General features: G+C 40.6%; 2 protein-coding genes across 2 annotated transcripts; both read right to left on the bottom strand.

Moving 5' to 3' along the window:
• Positions 1 to 787: 787 nt before the first annotated feature.
• Positions 788 to 7,221, bottom strand: c1qbp (complement component 1, q subcomponent binding protein). The gene is made up of 6 exons (XM_028595299.1): positions 6,719 to 7,221; positions 4,118 to 4,268; positions 3,685 to 3,775; positions 3,435 to 3,530; positions 3,177 to 3,302; positions 788 to 1,583 (listed from the first exon to the last, which is right to left on the bottom strand). Exons 1-6 carry the CDS (start codon positions 6,969 to 6,971, stop codon positions 1,434 to 1,436), a joined length of 867 nt encoding a protein of 288 aa, XP_028451100.1. The 5' UTR covers positions 6,972 to 7,221; the 3' UTR covers positions 788 to 1,433.
• A 2,495-nt stretch (positions 7,222 to 9,716) lies between these two features.
• Positions 9,717 to 18,232, bottom strand: dhx33 (DEAH (Asp-Glu-Ala-His) box polypeptide 33). The gene is made up of 12 exons (XM_028595053.1): positions 17,860 to 18,232; positions 17,256 to 17,416; positions 15,533 to 15,760; positions 15,146 to 15,316; positions 13,480 to 13,665; positions 13,072 to 13,183; positions 12,242 to 12,401; positions 11,933 to 12,021; positions 11,722 to 11,849; positions 11,387 to 11,590; positions 11,186 to 11,272; positions 9,717 to 10,330 (listed from the first exon to the last, which is right to left on the bottom strand). The coding sequence occupies exons 1-12, from the start codon at positions 18,068 to 18,070 to the stop codon at positions 10,022 to 10,024; spliced, it is 2,046 nt and encodes a 681-aa protein (XP_028450854.1). The 5' UTR covers positions 18,071 to 18,232; the 3' UTR covers positions 9,717 to 10,021.
• Positions 18,233 to 23,335: the final 5,103 nt, after the last annotated feature.

Below are 23,335 nucleotides of genomic sequence, written 5' to 3'. Positions count from 1 at the left end.
GCCTGGCGGGAAATATGTTCCCGTTAATACTGGCCATTAAGAATTCCTCTCTTAATGTGCTTACTAGTGACAAAACCCACAGTCCCCGCTCTGTGTAAAAATATATATTCCAATATCTAAACTGAATGTGAGGCTTCAGCGGCATGACTTGGTAAATAAATTAAAGTATCTTTCAAAATATTTATTACAAAATGCTACTATCCCCCGACTGCAGCTCAACAAAGAATCACTGTCTGGGCTTGGGGACACACAGAGGGAAATTCGTAGGGGAAAAAAATAAATAAATAAAATAAAAATACTTAATATGAAGAGGATCTTAATTTGGAAGACACTGCATTACTTTTGTGATAAATTATATACACAATGCTGGTTTGCATGCTACTATATTTGATTGAGTCTGGAGATGAGAACTAATTCAGTGGTGCGGAACTTATCCTTTTCTTTTGACTAGGGCTGCACAGATTCCAGGATTTGGCTGAATATTGGGCTTTTTGAAGGGGTTCAGTTTCGGCCAAACCTTACAATTTTTTTCCCACCGAACTGAACCCTACGCTTGCGCTATGCTGGTTGACGTAATGACACCACCGTTGATTACGTTCAATGCAGTAGGCCGTGAGAAAGTGGAAATGGAACTTGTGAGCAGAAAGAGTGTTGTTTAGCAGTACTTTGAGTCAAAAGAATGCCATTCAAGTCCAGCTACATGTTCAATTTGCTAGAATCTGCATCAGAAGTAACAACTGATGTAACTGACTGATATTCTTGGCATAAAGAAATACATAAAATATGATATAATATGAAACAGTTTTATTGAACACTGATCTTTCATTCCCTCTGTAGACATCCACATGTATGCCATTCAAATATAGACTTAACATATTATAGTCTGTCAGAGTCCAATCACTAGGTGTCAACATCAACTCCCTTGCTAAGCCAGCTAGAAGTAAGACTCCAGCTTTAAAACAAAGAAACTGTCACGTGTTGAAGTGAGGACTGATTGTGTAAACTGTTAACATTTTGTGGAATTTTTTGTTTCGAGTTCACATCTTGACAAGGTGCCCATTTATCGGCTTTAGGATAGCTGGACATTCACAAATACTGACTGGATCATATCATACCGCTGCAGTTAAAACGGGAACTCTACAATTAAGAGACAATTCTTATGTTGATGGTTTCTGCACAGTCATGACCTTCATTATTTGATTTAAACTATATAATTTAAGTTACAGAAAAATAAAGTCACATTTTAATAAAGAAGACATTTGCTGGCAACATGGCTCAATGTCACAGACACTTAAGCAAGTACTCATCAATCTCTTTAGAGTGCCAAAGGCATCAATCAATCGATCAGCGCTTTCATCTTATCGTTAATGCCATACCTCCAACTTTGCCAGGATGGGTATAGCAGAAAAGTGAAATTTAGCTTAAATCTAACATTAGTTACATTTGATGAAACCTTGGAGGTCTTCCAGGAACTTGATGTACTCTTGATGCTCGACGGCGGTGCTCAGCTCAGTCAGTTCATCGGCAAAGGTGTTGTCAATCCCTCGGTCAGCCAGGAAGTCCATCAGGTGGTCATACAGAGCCTAAGAAACGACAGCAATCAGCAAATCAGTTAAAATGACCCATATTAAAACGCAGCTATCATCAGCTTCATTAACTGTAATCATTAGTGTTCAACCGGAACTTGAGAACTTTTCAACCTCGACCATATTTGCCCATGTTTTTCACAGTGACAAAATTTTTTTGAAATTGGTCCAGTATTGAGTGAGAGCCCTGCAGCCACAAAATCATCTAAATATTCAGCCATGTCAGTGAAAATGTTTTAGAGAACACTCAGCTACGCTTTCTGAACACAAACTCTTCCTGGCACTCCTCTTCCCAACTCTCATTCCGTTGTCCTGCGGAAACAGAGTCACCTCTTGCTTATCCGTGAGCGAGACTTGATTCAGACACGATTACAAACAGACTGGATCAAGTGAAAATCTAGTTTCTCTGTAGGGTCCTCTCCATAATGTTGTCAGACACTTAACCCTAAATTCTACTATGTGCGTCTGTGCTGCATTCTGGCGGCGCCACAGGCACCAGAAGCAAATGCGGCCACTCAAGACCATGCTTGCGATTCCATCAGGCGAGACGCAGCGCGTGCCGAAAAGCGTCCCAGACGCTGCTCTCCGCTCTGCTCCGCTCAAATAACGTGCTGGGTCTATTTTTGACGAAGCCGCGGGGCATTGCACAGGCCGGCCAGGAAGTGGAAAGGCAAGAGCATCCAATTTTCTAAATAAACACTCCCAATCGTATATCACATTATTACACTATTTTAACAACTAAAACGCAGCCACAAACCTTTGATCCATGTCATTCATAACTGGACTAAATGGGCGAAACCATTTAACTACAGTGCTAAGCGTAAGTGAATACACCCATGCTAAATCCCAAGCTATCCTGATAAAGTTCCCTTGGCTTTTGGAATTAAAACAGCCCCACATCATCACATACCCTTCACCATACCTAGAGATTGGCATGGGGTACTTTCCATAAGATCATCTCTCAATGCAAATCAAACCAGCTATTAGGCTAACTGAAGTAAAACCATGCAAATCTCTAGGTATGGTGAAGGGCATGTAATGATGTGGGGGGGCTTTTTTAATTCTAAAAGGCGAAGGAAACTTTATCAAAGTGCATAGTATCCTGGATCTATGAAATAACTGGCCTCTAAAAATAAAAATCTGCCTGCCTCTATGGGAATTTAACATAGGGGTGTACTTACTTATGCCCCCTGTATTTTAAGGAAGAACATTTATTTATTTACGATACATTATTCATTCACAAAGAAAATTGGTGTCCTTAAAAAGGATGGATTTTCCCTCTTTTTTTTTTAATTAAAGACATTAAGATCAATTTCCAAAAGATGATTTTTGTATTCCTGTTTTTCGTCAACATTAGCATCGGTGTATTCACTTATGAAAAAGTGTTGTCCCCATTATTCACTTAGACACTAAAACACGGAAAGATATGGTCCAGTTTGAACAATATAGAAGTTCCCCTTTAAGTTATTATTCCGTTTACTGTAAGTGTATTATTATCCTGTATGTTAAGCACTTTGTGTCTGTGCGTTTAAAAAAAAAAAGTGCTATATAAATAAAGTTATATGTACTGTACACTGTCTCAAATCTTACCCAGTCCAGAGAGTCTGTGTTGAGTGTATAGCTGGTCTCTTTCCACTCCAAGTCTCCCTCAGGTTGGAAACTGACCTCACGAATGGCAAAGATGTCGCTTTCCTCTTCTCCTTCCCCATGACTCATCTATAAAATGCAAATCCAGCTTTTCTATTAAACTCAAACTGTCAGAGTGCAAGGTCAGAGACACGCTGCTGCCGTCAATATTTTACGTCCGATAGGTTAACGTCGGTGTGAATGAACGCAGTCTGTGCTTACCTCGTCTTCAGGAAAATGGCAGTCAAACACCAAGGAATGTTTTGCACCCTGTTTTGTTACTTCAACAACAAAGTTGGGTGTTGACACAATGTCTGCCTGTAAAGAGAAACCAAGTTATAAATCATTACAATGTTTATATTTTAATTTCAGGTCATTTTGTTTTAGACAATTATCCAGGGCAATGCAGTCATGACATGCTTACATTTCACAGACATCTTTTAAACCACAAACAGGTTTTGTTGGAACTCACCTCTTCTTCCGCTGACTTCTGCTGTCCCTGTTCTGCCTCTTCCTCAAAGTTAGGAGGAATGCTGTTATTGACATTGAATGTGACCGTGATTCTGTAAAAAAAAAAAAGGAGGACAGAACATCTGTATCAGTGTCTCTGTGTCCCAACCGGCAGCGGCAGATGGCCGCCCACCAAGAGCCAGGGCCTGTCCGAGGTTTCTGCCTGTAAAAAGGAAGTTTGCCTCGCCACTGTTGCACCAAATGCTTGCTCGTGGGGGAATTGTTGAGTCTTGGTAAATTATAGAGTTTGGTATAGACCTACTCTATCTGTAAAGTGTCATGAGATAACTCCTGTTGTGATTTGACACTATAAATAAAAGTGAATTGAACAAGAGCTCATTAGTGTGTCCATGCGTCAACAGGGACTGGCTAATCACCAAGAGCGCCAGCCTTACTTTTCTCCAGCAACGTTCCTCGTGAGTTTGGCCTCGGTGCCGGTCATCTCCAGTTCCCATCCTCCAGACATCTTAGGAAGGACTTTGCTTTTCTGGATCTTCCTCTCCTCTTTGATTTCATCAGACAGGAAATCGCCAAATGCTTTGTCACCTGTTGTAAAGGTAGAACAAGGTTATGCAATTATGACAAAATGTGCGCGGTGGTAAAATTAAATCGTTCTTATCCTGCATCAACTGCAGTGCAAGTCCCATTAGCTTGGCTTTAGCCCGGCTAACTGGTTTCTAACGGCTTGCAGAAAGCTTTCAAGGCAACCTTCCCTCTCACTCTCCAGCTGGCATGCCTGCAACAAGGATTCACTGCTGCCCTTGGCTTGACAAGTTAATCTCAAGAGCACTTATTTCCCTTTGACAACTGTACTGCATAAAGAAAATCCAGCTGTTTAAAAGGATATGCACAGGCTGATAATTATCACTGTTTGATACATGTTAAATAATTGGACTGTAATTGCAATTTGTTAAGAATGTTCGCAGTTGACATGGTTCAAGCACAGCAGCCCCATCAATTTGATTGGACAGCGTGTGTAATGGTATATTGGCGCTTTAGTTTTGTAGTTTTTGTCTGCTGTCTTGTTTTGCTGGCTGTATAGGAGGTTGTGTGCGCCAATTAATATGCAATAAGTAGGCTATATATTTTATGACTTCATTGTAAATAAAGTGTTTAATGTGAATCATTTGATATGTACTCCGCAAAAAAAAAAAAAAAAAAAAAAAAAAAACGTCCTGTTGAAAGTGTTCAACGGCTTTTATATTTTAAGAAAACTTAACATTAAAAGATTTAACAACTAAGACATAAACAGAACCATTTTCACACACGTGACTAACAGAAATGGAATAATGTGTCCCTGAATAAAAATACTGCACCAGACTGGCCATTTTTTTTGGTTGTTCTTGCCATCCTGTACCTGTCCCGCAGGTGTGATATTGGGATGTACCGATCCTATGAGAGGTGTTGAAATTAATCAAATAATCGATGCATCGAATCGGGGACATGGACAATGCTGCATCGATAATCGGCCTGGCCATAATCTATTATTTCTGTTTACAATTTAATGTAGGTCTAACATTTGTTGTTATGTTTTGCACATTCAGGAAGTGCCATGTGCTCAGTGCTGTAGTGTATGTATCCAATTTATTTAGTATTAGAGCACTGCAGAATGATTTGTTTTTGAAGCTTGAAAAGCTATGAATTAAATATCACTACACGGCTTGAATAGAAAAATGTATTTGACGCATTGTGATATCGAATCGAAGACATGATAAATCGTGAAGATTCACACCTCTAGATCCTATGCAGGTGTTGTTACACGTGGTCTGCCACTGCGAGGACAATCAGCTGTGCTTCCTGTCTCCCTGTAGCGCTGTCTTAGGCGTCTCACAGTAGGGACATTGCAATGTATTGCCCTGGCCACATCTGCTGTCGTCATGCACCATGCCTAAGGTACGTTCACGCTGATTAGCAGGGACACCTGGGCGTCTTTCTTTTGGCGTTTTTCAGTCAGTAGAAAGGTCTCTTTACTTTCCTAATTTTCTTTTAATGGTGCCCTTAACCCTCGTGTTGTCTTCCCATCAACCTTGAAAAAAAACGTTTTTGACACCTTTTTTCAGTTTGTTTTTGCTTTTTCCAACGTTTTAAATTGTAAAATTTTTCTTCTACACATTTTCAGCGCTTATTTCTACGTCCCATATTTTATGCTATAAAACAAACATTGTTTAAACCCTTTACAATGAAGATCTCTAAAAGTTGTTTTGATTTTTACAAAAGTAACTTTAAAATACAGTGCCATGAAAAAGGGACGTTTCTTCTTTTGCTGAGTTTAGTTCTGAGAGTCTTACGATTCAATGCCTTACCCTAAATAAATAGAGAATACATCATTTGTATCTTGTGTTACATTAGTTTATTATATCGTATGTCTCGTTATGTTCTCTTCTTATAGAAACCGTATTCAAGTGTAAACCTGTAAAGCAGTCCAGTAACGTGCAGAAGTACCAATACACCACAATTATTATAAACGATCACAAGCAGCGACATGTATGAGGAGGTTTCAAACACTAACGTTATAGAATACAATTGTTAATAGAAAGATGGATGTCCAACATGCTTCACGTCACTTCTCATTCATCTTCCAGCGAATGACCTTTTAACCTCAACCTGAATACTCGTGCCATTTCACACAGGCCACATAAGACTTCTTCGAGTTTTTAATTTTCCTATTTTGACAGTTATCGTGTTAACGTTACTATTGTTCCAGGGGTGACAGCTGCACATAGCTATCTCTTTCAAGGTGAATGCTAAATTAACTGCTTACAGAGAGAGGATGCACACGTAAGTGTGTTTCGTAAAAGCGTTTCTGACAGGCTAAAGTGTTGCGTTCAAGGGATTAGCTAAGTATCTTTAGAAATTAAAAACTCACGGTTAAATGATTGACATTTTGGCGTAAGGTCTTCTCTAACGTTACACACAGCTAGCTACGCGTTGTAGCAAACGCTAGGTTAATATTGCCTGATATACGAAGCAAGCTATAACGTTCTTATGTCGGTTACCTTCTGTGTGCAGTCCTCCACATCCACACGATACCGAGGGATTCAACATTTTTGAACTGAACAGTTTTGGCCTGTATCCTGACGAGGCTCCGTTGTTATTCAGCATCCAGAGAGACCGGGTGAAGGGCCGAGTTGTTGCCGAACTTGGAGAGCGCAGTGTCGGGCAGCTGAGTGGCAGAGCTCTGGCTGTGGACGTGGTGGCTGAAGAAAGGCGAACAGCGGCTCCCACCGCACGGACAACTGACTTTAGCATGACTGTATGAAAATATTAAGGCGCGTAACGACAAATAAATTAGTTCGACAAAACCCAACAACCCGGCTAACTACCCGTTACTGCTTCTTCTGGAAGCTTACAGCAAACACGTGTGGAAGGACACCCTGACCTATCGCAATATGACCTTTACACCGGAAATACTACTTTGAAAAAGAAACTAATAAAACAAATGTTGTGGCTGTCTTTAGAGAATTTTAAATACGAACACAGCTATTTGAACAAGTAGTATAATGTAATATAATAAAGAAAATGTTATATTTTTCTTAAAGTTACAGCACGGTGATGATGTCACAACCACAATCGGTCACATGGTCACAACCTATCCTACAGCGCCCCCTGTGGCTTGATAAAGAAGGTTACCTGTTTTATGTCTATCTCTCCCATGACTGTATTATAAGACCTCTCCCTCTATCATAAAAAGTAAATGCAGCTTCTGTCTACTAGAGCAGTGGTTTTCAAAGTGGGTTCCAGGGACTCTCAGGGGTCCTTGAGGAAGTTCCAGGGAGTCCCCAGCAAAAGGGGAATAAATTATTTGACAGAATCCACTGCACTCAATCCATTCAGCTGCCTTTTTCTGATGATAAACAGCTATTTTGTATATATTTGTTTCTGTAATTATTGTTTATTTCATGTTAATGTTAAATATGTTTGTTTATGTAGGCAAATTCATCGTAATTGTAACTTACTTTGGTTCTGATTTCTGAATGGATGACTATTTTGATCATGGGTTTTATACACTTTCTGTAATAACACATGTAAAAGCAAAAATCCTGTCAGATGGGGGACCCTGGGACAAAATCTTATCAATCAACTTCACGTGAAAAGGTTCGGGAACTGACAGGTTTGGGAGACGACAGGACACAAAAATACAAATAAGGCCAGCATCATTACAACAAGAATAGGCTGTCTCTTATATCATTTGACAAATTTTAGAATGGTTTTTAACACGCAAGATCAGCTGTGCTATCAAATCTAAATCCATGACCTAAAATGAGTGTCTGGCTACAGTGGACATGGACATCCTGGAGGAAGGGGTTGCATCATTCTATATTTTCTCAGGGTAATGAGTTGCATCATTTAGACATGGAGCCCTGGTGTCAGAAGATGGAGCTGTTTTCAAACAACCAACCCAGGACAGCCACACTTCACTTGTCATAAAACAAATCAGTGAAATAAATGTATTGTAATCAGATCATATTACCAAGTTGTAAATACACGTCAATGCTCTGTTTAATTCATCGACACACCAGACCAAAGTATCACTTGTCTGTTCATCCGATTCTGCATAACTTGGAAATGTGCAAATATAAATATGGCTAAATGACAATGGCTGGAATTAGTAGTGAATTACGCTTTCTGTAACATCCAAAACACTAATTTTGAACGTTTTTAGATCTGATATGGTACTCACAGATATGGACTATGGGACCATAACTGTGTCAAAGCCAAACAGTGAAAAATCCCCCTATGCCTCTGAATCTTTACTTGCTACATGTAGACTTGTTCTGCTGGACAGTGACTCCATTTTTATTAGAAATGATATCAATAGTGGTTATGTAACAAATCATATTAAGTCATCTTAAAATAAACTCTCAACAAAGGCGTGCATTTAATCTTACAAACTTTATAACATGCAGATCCTAAACGGTCTACTTTTCCTTTGTGACAAAAAAACCCCCACCCAATCTTGTTGTAGCATGGTCCGATAATTCTCTACCTCAGATGCATTTGGTGTTTGGTATTTTTAATAGTTACAAATAGTTTATGTAATTTATTCAGGTTACAGTATATAATGTAGAATCCTGAGTCCAGTGTAAAAATAAATAAAAAAAAAAAAGACAAGAGAATCCATCCTATTCCTAAACATGGTTGGATTTACATACTACAAAGTAAGAAAGACCTGAGGGATCAGATCGTTAGCTATAATCTCCATGCATTGCATACATATGTTGTCAGCATACGTTTGTGGTTAGTCTGTGTAGGGGCTGAGTAACATACAACAGGAAAGAGTAGAACCTGGAGAATAAGGCATGCTACTTCTCCTCATGTGGATGTATTTGGGGAACTGGTGATACAATCATAGACGTGAGAAAAGGCATGCACAGGCTGACAAGACAAGTGCTGCATGTAGAGGCATTATAAAAGCAAAGTCATGTCACTGTGACATGTAAAAACATCATATTCTAACTCCAACTTTGGTGATGTTCATATTTTCTTGTGTTTACCTAACCTCATAGATTAGGAAAATCTACCACCCTTGCATATATAAAACCCTTTAAGACCACTTTGTTTAAACCCCAGACTACATGGTGGGATAGCTTAAGACAAGAGTGCTTTACTTCGCTTCTGAGAAGCTAACATTCCAAAGACTGTTAAATCGTCGTTATTATTCAAAAATACACTGAAAAGAACCATTCCAGTCTACTATAGATTTCTGAATCGTGTTCGGTAGGTGGCTTAACAACTAAGTACACTATCTTGTGAGATTAACATATGGAGAATAGCATTTCAGCAAGTCTGTTTTGTTTTTTGTTTTCAGAAATAACAAACATATAAATCATATCAGACGATGCTTATTGAAGAACTGCGCCTGTGAGGTTATCTGTGTTGTTAAGATGCATGCAAACGTTGAAAGAACTGATGCACGACACTTCAAAAAAAAAAAAAAAAAAAAAAAGACTCTTTCTTCCAGGTGGCCAAATGGCAAGATGAAATACTACCAGGCAGAAGAAACACAATTTATAAAATTTGAATTACAGTCTTACAGGAAGTCAAAGTTGTGAGGCCTCAATATGCAGATTTGTGCTGCAGTGACACATGCTAAATGCTTGCCAACTGGGAGGTAGTGAAATCCAGACAAGTTTACTACACAGAAAAGGTTCCGTTCTGATTTGCAAATGAAAATCAATAAGTGTCTTTATCCCAAATTCATCTTTGTGAAGAAAATACATCTTCCAGCGTTATTGCCACTGGGTGATTTGAGGAAGGTGTCCTCACAGAGATTTACTCCAGTCCTGTTTCCCTATTGGTTAGCTCTTGGTCGGGTGGAGTTTGCGGCCAAAGTACTTTGGCGCTGCATCCAGCAGCCAGTCGGCATCCACCAAACACAGGTCTCTCATGTAGCAGCGGGAGGTGTGCAGCAGCTCGTTGAACACCACATATGCTGGCTTTCCCTGGAACAGGACGGAGGAGGGGTGGATGGCCACGGGCTGGTGGGTGTCCAGAGCTAAGTAGCTGCCGTCGGGCTGCAGCTCCGCAGCGTTGACGAACATCCCGTGAGCGAGGCAGCGGCGAACGTTCCCTGTGTCCGCCCCGCATGACTCCAGCTTCAAATTCAGCTGGTGAATCGATAAGCAGAACAGGAGGTTAGCTGCTGCTGACGCACAAGTCCATTACACAATCGTAATCATCAAGTAATGTCATTCCATACCGTAAAACATCCTCCTGATGGAAGGAGATAACAGCATCCATAAACATGTTTATAGTCTATTTGTAGGCATATTAGGACTTAGTTTGATAGTTGCAAAAGATGTGAAACATCAAACATGATTTTGCTTTTTTTTCTCTCATGCACAGATGAATCTAAAAAGCAGTCCTTCCAGAAAAGTTTTTTTGTGATTGTTGCGGGCAAAAATCCTTGATTATGTGGCACGTTTTCTTAAAAAATGCGATGGACTATGCGGGATATTTATGCAATTTTATGCGATGGAATTGCGGGAACTTGCAGTTTGATAAAAAAAGAGGAAAAAAGTGATTCCATCAACACCCTGCTTTTCGATGATGTTTACGTCGCGTAATTACGTCATTTCATAGCGTTCCCATGGCAACAGGGGAAAATGGCTGCTCTTGTGTGAAGTAAATGCAACATTTTTCAACTTTCTGCTAAGATATATGTGACTTTTTTGCAACGAAAATGCAGGGATTATGAAATCATGCAAGCCCCGCATATTTTGCGCGGAAATCGGCAATGTATGCGGCGAAAGTGCGGCGTATTTCAACTTTGGCTGATTATGCATTGAATTATGCGATCGCATAATCGCGTTTTTCTGGAGGGACTGAAAAAGACATAATTTCATTAATCGTTACAAAGGTAAATGTGACAATTGATACTAATACTGATGTCCGATAATATTGCCAAGCCATACACAGAACATTCACATACACAGTATTCTTAAGGATTTTCAGATGTGTACCTTAAGGCAGATATCTTTGAGTTGCGCCTGGACCTCTTTCACCAGACCCATGTTCCTGCTGTTGACAAAGTTTTCCCGACACCACTCCTTAAAACAGTAGACACACACATCCGATTTAAGGTGGCTCAGCAACATAATTTTACTTCTGGATTTAGCTTAGTCGCATCCATTTCCTTGCCCTACTCACCCAGCTCAACTCACCTTATTACCGCTGACTTTCTTGAACGCTCTGTAAATGTTGAGCAGCGTCATGTGGTCTCCTTCGCTGGAGGAGAACTTCTTGCGTGCAGCGAGCACCTCGTCCCGCCGGGCAGGGGGGTTAAACAGCACGGTGTCCACTGACAGCAGAGACACAATGCTCAAAATCTCCTCAGAACAGGAGTAGTCGGGGGACAACAGGATGGTCTGCAAGATGGAGCAAACAAGGCGGGGAAGGGTTACACTGAATTCTATCTGGGCTGCGTGTGTGACCATGTGGCTGTCATGTACTGTATGTCCCAGCACTTTTTTTTTTTTTTTTTTTTTTTTTTTTTTACCTTGGCATATCTAGGCTCCAGAGGGAAGCTGGCCATCTTCTTTCCCAGAGCAGTGAGGAAAACCTGCCCCTCCTTCCTATCTACAGCGCCCAGCAGCTCCAAATGCTCCAGAGCCGAGCGAACGGCCTCTGAGATAAACATAAGAGGTTACTACGAGATAGAAGCCCTCCTGGATGACCAGAGGTGCACAGTGATCCATGATGCATCTTACCTGGAGAAGGCTTGGACATGAAATCAAAATTCATCACATCTGGAATCCCCAGGGCCATGAGCTGCAGCATCACACCGGCTAGGTTACACCTGCAGCACACGCACACACGCACACACACGCACACACACACACACACACACACACACACACACACACACACACACACACACACACACACACACACACGAACAGACCGTTCAATCACACTGACCTAAATATATCATCATGTGGGAGAGACTCAGATTGCTGCAGATCGGCACATTCTGAGCTTTACTATCCGTATGAAAAACAGAAGGTGTCCTACAGTACCTCTGGATCTCAGGCACAGTCATAGGGATGAGGTTGTCGAACTCCGGCTCTGTGTAGAGGCGATAGCAGGAGCCCGAGTCCTCCCTGCCAGCCCGACCTGCTCGCTGCCACGCCTGGGCTTTAGAAACCCGCTGCACTGCCAGCACCTCCAGCCCGCTGTCTGACAGGCACACGGTAACACATGTACAATTAGATCACACATACATTTTAATACCAGTTCCCATGCGCCTCCACTGTCAAGTAAAATATGAACGGTTGTGAGATGATTAATGAGTTTGGTATATGTGTTTACATTCTTGTTTTACTTTCTCTAATCTTTGCTGTTGTTTGTCAGACTTTTTTTAATTACTTTTTTAGCCCTTAATCAGTTATTTAAATGAAACCACCAGAGAAGTCTCAGTCATGTCAACTTATAAACATCTGAAACATGACAATGGGCCTACAACTACACACTGCTTTTTTTGAAAAAGCTAACAAACCAAAAAGGTTGTAAATCACTGATTTAATCTTAACTGATGCATTTCATTTTGTAAGCTTTTCAACAGCTTTGTAAAATCTTAATCGGGAAGGTAACTGGTTACTATAACTGTCAAGTAAATGCAGTGATGTACAATATTTTCCCCATTAAATATAAGTAAAATACACGTGCCTTTCAAAATTGTACTTAAATACAGTACTTGAGTAAATGTACTACTGGTCTGTGATAAAAAACTTGTGTTGCCTCTTTTTCTTTTTTAAGTCATGATTAGGTGTTCCGTGATTCAGTAAGAATGCTGTGTCAAAGGTTATGCTGATATCAGAATGTGTGTGTGAAGACAGGATCATCTAACCAGGATTGAAACGTTTGGCCTTCACCATCCCCGTGTCTATGACGAATTTGATCCCAGAGATTGTAACCGACGTCTCGGCAATGTTGGTTGAGAGGATGACCTTCCTACTTCCCTGAAGATGGAGGAGAGGAGAACATTCCGTATGAGGTTTACAATAACAGAGAATTAGACTACAATACATGCAGCTGACAAAACAAGGCACCATTATGTGGCACTTCTGCCTTTAAGCAGTAAAGCTAAAACATGTCTGGCATTGACAGGTCTTTAACACAAACAGTTGAGAGCAGCAGTGCACAGATTTCAGATACTCTGTCTGAAAACTATTGTGGCTGCTTTTTGTTAACGTCACAAGCATGTCTCCGTGTCTACACTACTCTGGTCCTGCTGCATGTTGACTGTTGCCTTTACCTTGGGCGCTGGCTGGAAGACCCTGAGCTGCTGTGTTGGGGGCAGCGACGCGTACAAGGGGATTACTACCATGGGACCGCAGCCGTCGGGCAGATGCTTGGCGATGTCCCGGCATGTCCTCGCCAGAGCCTCGATCTCCTCCTGACCCGTCATGAAGACTAAGATATCATGGGACGGAGGGGCCTCCTGCGTGCAAACAACAAAACCGTGTTCTGTTCCGGTGTACAGAAGGCTCATCATCACAGTATATGAACATGCACCCCGGGACGCTGTTTACCCACCGGTTTGTGTTTAATAATCAGAGATGTGTGGCTTGCTGACTTGGACTCGAGTCACTGTTTTGATGACTTGGACTTGTAAGTCAATAGTCTATATCCACAATGTTCCACTTCCGAAATTCTGCGGATTTAACTCTTTTTGGCCGGATGTTTCTTTGTGTCGGAATTCTAACCTCCGGTGGATTTCTGAGGACTATGGTTAATAAAGCATCAAGCAACATTCACTTGGCCTCATTTAAATCTTTTTTGGAGATCTATAAAAAGAGATCATTATTTGTGCATGGATAATAGCTATCTAATGTTTATAGAGGCTTTACAACGTATTCATTAACATTAACAAGGTGTTATAATGTCCCTCTTTTCGGCCGGATGTCCATCACCTTCTATGTTCTTTGTGTTGGCGTTCTAACCTCCGGTGGATTTCTGAGGACTATGGTTAACTGCTCCTCATATCTCTGCAGGGTAAATCCAGACAGCTAGCTAGACTATCTGTCCAATCTGAGTTTTCTCTCGCACGACTAAAACAACTTTTGAACGTACACATGTTCCACCAAAACAAGTTCCTTCCCGAGGCTATTTCGCAGCGGCGCCGTGGCTCTGTCCGGCGCTTAGCACCGCCCATGCGGATTGTGATTGGTTTAAAGAAATGCCAATAAACCAGAGCACGTTTTTCTCCCATCCCGGAATGCTGTGTGGACTAGCCAGACCCTCCCCTGCAGCGCTGTGGTGGAACGACTCGGATGACTTGCGTGTAGTCATGAGTTTGCTTTGATTACATTAATTTAACTCAATAACCATAATACAGATTAGTCATAGTATAGCATGTCGGGAAAAAGTGATAAAAAGTCATAGTGTAGTATGTTGAAGAAACGCTGAAAAAGTCAAAGTCCCAGGCCAGACTGGGGATGGAACCAGGGTCAGAGTCTGCAGTGCCTACTTGCTGGTGCTATTTGGAGTAGCACTAACCTCTGAGCCACCATACACCACAGTATAGTATGTCGAAAAAAGTCATGGTATAGTACGTAAGAAAAAAATTAGAAACAAACTAGCCAACCATTGTATTAGATGGGCTGCTAATAGCTTGTCTTCTCTCTTTATTAAGACCTGATACTACAGGTAAGAGTGCTTTATCTTGGGTATAAAAAAGGCTAACTTGGGACTTGAGCGAAGATGACTTGGTCACAACGCTGATAATAATGCCAAAGGAAAGATAGTCTATTGTTTTGGCTTTGATTTAAATTGGAAAAACAAATGATTACACATGAGTGATTAAATAAGAAAAATGGCTAGGATCCCTAGAAAAAACACATTGTAGTAGAGGAACTAAGACTTCACTAACCCAGTACAACTGTTAAGACTTTTCTCTCTCCATGAAGATTGAAGTGTACCTGATGGATCTGGAAGATGGAGACAAGCGCAGCCTGCAGGTAGTCTGACTGGGGCTGCTTGGTGTAGTAGATCTGAATGGGATGCTGCCTGCCCTCCAGGTACAGTACAGGTGACTTGTTAAAGTACTCAGAGAACAAATCCACATCCATCGTGGCTGACATCACTATGACCTGTGACAGGGTTACACATAACAAAGAAGCGTCGGCTTGGGTGAATATAAGGAGACGCTTAAACACATCAACACAGCAGAGGCAGAAAATCCGCATCTAGAAATTAATTTAGAGCAAGCTTATTTTTATTTTTTTTTAATCTCATTAGGCCATGCAGTGAAGGGATTAGCCCAGTGTAAAATATCTCAGTGAAACCCAGACAAATGGAACTCCCACCTTCAGGGGAATCTTATTAAGTTCTCTGCGCCTGCGTTGGGCAGTCTTAACCACGCCAAACAGCACATCAGTGTGCACGGTGCGCTCGTGAGCTTCGTCCAGGACCACCACAGTGTAGCGCAGCAGCAAGGGGTCTCCGATGGCCTCGCGCAGAAGCATGCCATCTGTCATGAACTTCAGCTTCGTCTCAGAGGAGGTGACATCCTCAAAGCGCACTGTGTAACCCACCTGAAAAAGAAGTTAGTTAATTTACTATAAACAGACTAACTACAAGTACTGATATTTGTATATCTAGTAGGGGTGGGGTGGGGGGGAAATCACATATTTATCGTCATTTGTCTTTGCAACAATTTTTAAAATAGATTATTTTATTATTCAAATTCTCCAACTGCAGAATCCCTGCTAATATCTGTAATGCATTGCAACAAACAGAGAAATTCAATTCTATACCAACAGAAAAAGAAAGACAATGAAAGAATATATATTTTCAGCCTTCCTAAGCAGTATATAAACATTTAATAAATAGTTTATAACACTGTATGTATGAAACTACACCACAATGTAGTTGTAAGCAGATGTACACTGCCGGTCAAAAGTTTGGAGTCACTTACAAATTTCCATTCTACTCCATTATAGACAGAATACCAGCTGATCTGAGTGGGTGGCTGATATTTAATGCAATATCTACATTGCCCATTATCAGCAACCATTCATCCAATGTTCCAAAATCACATTCTGTTTCCTAATCTGATATCATTTTAAAAAGGCTAACTGAGAAAACATTGGAGAACCCTTTTGCAATTATGTAAGCACATAATGTAATCTGAAAACTGCTGCCCTGGTTAAAAAAACAATGCAACTGATCTCAGCTGGTATTCTATAATGGAGTGGAATGGACATTTTTAAGTGACCTCAAACTTTTGACCGGTAGTGTGTATATATACACACACTACCGGTCAAAAGTAGTCGTGTATATATATATATATAGTTGCCGCTGATGGCGACTACATCATATCTGTTTCCAGCAAAACGGTCCGAAAGGAGAAAATACATGTTATGTACTTCTTTACAAATGAAATAAATGTGAGATTGACTGAATGACTTTTTAGAAAATACTCAAAACTATCGAATCACAATACTTCTAGAATTCATTGTATTGTGAATAGGGTTGGGCAACGATTCTGATTACAATTCCAATTCTTCGTTTTGATTGCGATTCTCGATTCCGATTCTTTGAGTGGTGGAGTTGAAACGGGTCACATGCCTATTTCGCAAATAAGAGGAAAGCTTGATTTTGATTCAAAGGTGGGTTGCAGTTTGACGGGTCTTTTTCAATGTAAAATAAAGCCACACTAGAGCACCGCTTACTGTGCTCCATGGCTGCAACACACGCCTGGCCGCTACAGAAACCAAAACTTGTGCGTGTTCAATTTGGAACGCATGATCAGATTTGAAACCAAATCCTCCAAACGATTCCAAGTAGGAATCGGTTCTCGATGCCCAACCCTAATCGTGAAAGAATCGAATCGGGACAAAAGCCTATCGTCCCAGCCCTAAAAAAGGAGAGGGAGAACTGCATTCAACACAAGCTTTAGGTGACAATGAATGTAAACACAACTTTGATTGGTTTGTTTACAAAAAACAACAACCCCTAAGGGCACATTGAACCTTATATTTTATAACAGACTAAGCAGACACGTGGGAGACCATCTATTGTGCATACCAGCTTGCCAAGCGGAGTCCTCTTCTCCTCTGCCACTCTTCCTGCCAGCGAGATAGCAGCAACTCGCCGGGGCTGAGTGATGGCGATGATGCCTGCTCGTCCTATGCCGGCCTCATACAGATACTGGGGGATCTGAGTGGTCTTCCCAGAGCCAGTCTCCCCTGATGCATGAGAGAGAATGGGTCAAGTTAGACATCAATCTGCAGAGCAGAAATGACATTTACTGAGCACTATGTTCACCTACACGTGATATACAAAATGACTTATTTAGTTGGTAAAATAATTCAGGCTATAACGATCATTGAACTAGGCTTTACTGCTGTGGATCTGTTTGAATTGGTTGAAAACTAACTTAAAACAGAGCTGTAATATTACATAGCTGACAACATCATTCTATTTCAGAGTGGATTTCCCCTTTAATTGAGTTGTTTTCTTTTCTGTTTTAATTATTCAATATTTCAGAGTACAAATCTTATAAGCATACAACATTTGTCACACTGAGCAGACTAGTCCGTATTACAGTGCACCATAAACAAAAGTGAAGATCCAATGACAGCAGTAGCCGCATTAGCTAATGTAGCCGTGAGCAGCACCTTAACGTTACCTATCAGGATAGCATTGTGGAGCTGTCTCAGTTGGTTAAGTAGCTGAGGTTTGGCCTGGTAGATTGGAAGCTGTTTCCTCTGGACGTCTATCGGAGTGGTTACATGTCCCTTTCTAGGCAGCAGCATTCCAGGTTTAGTCTTATGTTGACGGAAGAAAACAGACCCCGGCTTGAAACGTTTAGCCGGAGGAGGGTCGGGGTCGTTGGGCATGGTCTAGAAAAAGTGACTCTGATAGCGAAACCTTTGTAGCTTTTTCTCTTGAGATATATATATATATTTTTTTTTATGTCAAAAAGAAACAAAAAAAGTATTTTTCATGCTCGCTGACGGACGAGCAAGCGTCACTGCGGATGTTTTGCTACCTCTGCAAAAAACGTCCCCACGTGGTTTAGTTCGGCGCAGATGTTTGACGTCACACAATCGGTGTAAAAATTTGACCCGAGTAAGGACTGTCAGGTAAAATCATACACATGCATGGTATATCCATGGGTGTATAATAAGGCCTCATGTACATCCATGATGACACAAGCTCATTGGTGTGTCATGGTGTTCAAAAAACACCCTTTGATTGCAATGTTATTACTATATCTGTTTCTGAAATATTACTCATCTGTCTAAACTATTTCTATGGAAGATGTCAAATGCCTAAAGAAAAAAATTATTTTTTAGATAAAGAACTAAAGAGAAATGCAATGTTTTTACATGTTTGCATTTACTGTGTCATAATTAAATAACAAAATCAAAGATGAAATCACAACACTGAAAGGTGCATTGCATTTCATTATTGTCCAGCAGAGGACAGCATAGCCCCGGCCAGTACTGAATACAAAGTACTGTCAGGAGTTTTCATGAGGAGGTTGGTGCATGCAAGGAATGAAGCTCGAATTTTGGCTTAGTAACCACCAGGGTACTGGCTGAAAAAACAATTCCCCCTACACAATTACCCTCTTTTTATTATTTATGTATTCCAATACAATTGGAAATTGGAAAATTGTCCATGTTTTTGTCTGAACTGTCTGAACTGGGCCTAAAAATATCTTGTTTGGCGTTCTGTAGCACCTTACCAACCAAGGGTAGCTTGCTAGCGCTAGACAGTAACTTAAAGCAAAGCAACTGATTTTCAAGCACCTCTTTGGACTGCCGTATATGCAAATGAACGGCGGCAGTGCCTAGAAGTCTCTGTTTACCCGCCGAAAAATCTTTGCTGGATGATTCGCGTCAGCCAGTTGAAAATCCCCTCTTTAGCGTCTAGCTTAGCACAGCACCATTGAAACCATACATGACACTGGCTTAGCCTCCACATCCTTCTCAGCTCCGCCCTCTTGTCTAAATATTATCACTTTTGGCTCCAAATAGCCAAGATGGCGGCAGCCAAAATGCAAACTCCTGGCTTCAAAACTGCACTCCACAAACCAAAGAGGTGATGTCACTGATTACTTTATTTTTACAGTCTATGGTCCATACTAGCAATCATAACAGAACCGGCGTTAATGCTTCAAAAACAACTGGGGCGTTGAAACGATTTTGCGTCAACACGCCATTATTGCATTAACTTTGGCAGCCCTAAGGAACACACCTACTTTTAAATACTTGGATATCAACAGCTTTTTGGATATGTGCAAATATCGCAACACCGACCTTTTCAAGAAGGCGGTTGAATAGGGAAGCAGGGTTCACGTGGTCAAACAAGTCGATTACTGGTGGAAAACCTATCGAGAAAAATGTGGAAAAAAAACTCCTATTTAATGGCTGCATGTAAACGGGAATGTTAGTGGAATGTTCATTTTCATTAGCCCTAAACAGCTCTAGGAATGTAGGAATATGTTGTGTATGTAAACATAGTGAGTAAATGGCTTAATGGAGGAGGACAAGTTAATTTCCGCAAGGTAAATAAATAGAATTTCCTGCATGGCTTACCAGATGTACATCGCTGGGACAAAGCCTGTGTGAGACACACGCCATAACCTTCCATAACTTTGGGACCCTGACCCATCTGTATCGCTTATCTTGAATATAGCCACCAGAGGGCAACATGGTGACTTTACCTCACAATCAGACAGACTGTAAATCAGCTTTGGGAGCCAGTTGCAGATTCTCTGTCTGTGTGTCTCTTTCCAATTTGTATCTGATTCTGACAAGCCCTTCAAACTGGATTTACGCTACTAGGCATGGACCTTAATCTGCCTGGAGGAGACCACAGACATGTGTAAAATGATAACACATTATGATATTGTCACTACAGGATTCCCCTAAAAATCAATAAACTATCATTTTTGAGTTATTCGCCAGACCTACTGTTAATCAATTACATGCAATATATTCACTTCAACATATAATAACATGAGATAGCCATTTTCAACAATAGTCTAACTAAAACCTGTCAAATGTTTGGAACTGGAAAACAGATACATTAGTCAAGGTTACTGTATTGGCCTTGTGAATCTGTTACATTCCATTCTGTAAAAAACTGAACAAAGCCTCTCTCATCTTTATCTGTATACTTTGAACCAATCCTACCTTCCTCTGGTGACCCTTTGTTATCTATCTATTCTCACGTCATCGACTGGAATGGAGCGAGTGTTAGAAAATGCATATATTCCTGTGTGTCTCATTAAACCTTCAGAACATTGTGAACTGAACCCAGCTCTGTGTCACTTAGTTCTCCGAGATCTCATAACTGCTTTCAGAATCAACTCACAGAGGTCAAGCCAGTAGATGATAGGATACGAACCACACACAAAAAAAATTGTTTCATAACAATTAGGGAATACAAAGACAAGAACAAGCGAATTCAGAGAGATATCGGTATATTTAATATCCCAAGTGAGAAATATTTCAAGTCTCAAGAATGTATCATGGTTGGGAATTAGTGGCTCATGGTGTAAGATTTAAAAGCTGTTATTTAAGTATAGTTGTTATAATATCCTAAATGTTTTTAGCTCTTGATCTGTACAGAAAAGAAGACAGTGAAATGATGTTCTGTTTTGCTCAGTGTGTCCACAGTTCTGATTTTAAGCAATAGCATTTACATCCAAAAACCAGTGGGAACAAAGTGTCCTCAAATAGCTTAGCATAGACTTTCCCTCCATAATGGTCCAGGCCGTGCAACTCACACCTACAGCGCATCATACACCCACTCAAGGTTTTGGGATATTGCATTAGTAAAATTTAAGGAAACAGTTGAAGCACCAACAAGTGGCAACAGGTTATTTAGTAACACACAGGAAATTGTGCAACAAATTTTTTGTAATGTGACACCCACATTCAGTGGAAATGATTTTGATGATGATGAAATGATTCATTACAGTAGGGGTGTGATTGACATTTTTATATATACTGTCATGACCTGGCTAACAAAATGTGGAGAACACATTTGCTCAATTAAATTACATTTATTTAAATAAACAAAGTTAAACGTGCTGTCAGTTTATCAGTAATGTGTGTAGTGTATGGATGTGTATCAACCAAAGTCCAAACAAACCAAGCAGTCTTGGGGAGGGGGGGAGAGAGAGAGAGAGAGTGACTGCACAGGCACTCTTATTTATGGACATGTGAGCGATCAACTCATCCAGGTGTCAATCATCAGTCCCTATTAGCCAATCCCCTGTTCCCAGCAACCAAAGGGACTTGAAATAGGATTTTAGGCCTATAGGAGCCGTTACGATACCAAGAGGTAAATCTCGAGAAAACAGTTTGTTCTGACTGGATTGTCAGTGTTTAAATGTTGCTGTACATGAACAAAGAGGATGGTCAGCTAACCAATGTTAGATGGCAGCATATATACAAGTTGCTTCAAGAATGAACTACTCCTACAAAACTCCATTTAATCATCGTCATCATGTATTATATAGTCCTCCATTGGGAATTATTAGGAAAGTACTTCATCAATTGTCAGGTCATTCCTGATTCCTTCTTCACTTGTTTCTCAATTAACTAATCACTGGCTACTCTATATTTTGTGACTAGGAGTTACTCATTAACTAATGGTTCACTAGAAGTTAGTTCTTTATTTGTTCCCTGGTAACTACTCCAAATGTTGTGTAGCCCAGCTTCTTATTACCGGCACCAAGGAGGTTAGGATTTTGGTTCGTTTGTCCGTTTATTGGTCTGTTTGTCTGTCTGTCAGCAGGATTACGGAAAAACTACTGGCCCGATTTTCATTAAAACTTGGTGGAACATTTTGGAGCGGATCTGAATCATGGGGTGGATTATTTTTCACTTTCATTAATTTTGCGATGTAGGGCATTTGTGCTGCATTAATGTGGTGTTGGAATAATCAGAAAGAGGAGTTCCAGACTGGGGACATTCACACTGTTTTAAAGGGGAACTATGCAATTTCTTTTAGCTTAATTGACCTTAACTGAACAGCTTCGGAGTCATTAGAATGGTTATGTGACTTTTTTTGGGTTGATTGGTGGTCGTCTCGCTCCCCCCCTAGAGCCTGTGAGCGGAAAAACCAACCTTGCAAATTTAGGCCGGCGAGCCGCCGGCCTCAGCGTCAGGAAGTATCGCGTGATATCAGGTCTCGCGATGTAACGAATTGCTTCACGGCACTACACACATACGCCCATTTAGGAACCGGCTAACACGGTAGCGATGGAGTTTTTCACATTATCGTCATGGCTGAGCCGGCAAAAAAGAAGCAGAAAGCTAGGAAAGCGTTGTCGGAGGAACAGAGAAAGAGGAAACGGCAGACTGACCAAGCAAGGAGTCAGACGCAAGTAAACATAGGAGCTGCCAAATATCTATTCCGAAGCTGTAGGGGGAGCTCTATAGAGAAACCTGCCAGCAAAAAGGGAGAAAACAGCGAAGAAATAGCCCAAACTGCATAGCGCCTCTTTAACATTGTGAGATAGGGCATGCCTTGGCAGATGTATGCACTCCCAGTGCTCTTAAAATATGAAATGAAATATTGTACCTCCAATAATTAAGATCATACAACCCCCATCCCCCACTTGCGTTCCCCAAAAGATAAAAAGAATCGTAATCTCACTCCAATTGGTTGTTGAAAGATGTGAGCGAGTACATTCGAATGTAGCTCCAAGCCGAGCTGCTAGCATGGCTGTAGACTTGTTTCCTAATAGAGAATATTTTTTCTGCAACAACCCTCAGAAAAGGGGCATGCACAGGTGCGGGCTATTGTTGCCCAGGCAACAGCCCATTTGCCCTGATTGGCTGAGCTGCCCCTCTTATTAGTAAAGTTAAATCAAATTAAATATCCATATCATCCAATTTTGTGTTTATTTATTTTGCCACTATGTGTGTGTACTATGTTTACGGAATTTAGGTGAAGTGCTTATAGCATAGGCTATATAATGTCTACGTTATTTAACTGAAGGGCTTAAAGCATACATGTAATGTTTACGGAATTATCTTAAGTTTTTTAAACATATATGTATATATATATATATATATATATATATATATATATATATATATATATATATATATATATATATATATATATATATATAT

Source organism: Perca flavescens, chromosome 13 (genome assembly GCF_004354835.1).
Source record: "Perca flavescens isolate YP-PL-M2 chromosome 13, PFLA_1.0, whole genome shotgun sequence".
Lineage (NCBI taxonomy): Eukaryota > Metazoa > Chordata > Actinopteri > Perciformes > Percidae > Perca > Perca flavescens.
The sequence above is the reverse complement of the archived record's forward strand: the minus strand, read 5'-3'. Positions and strand labels throughout refer to the sequence as shown.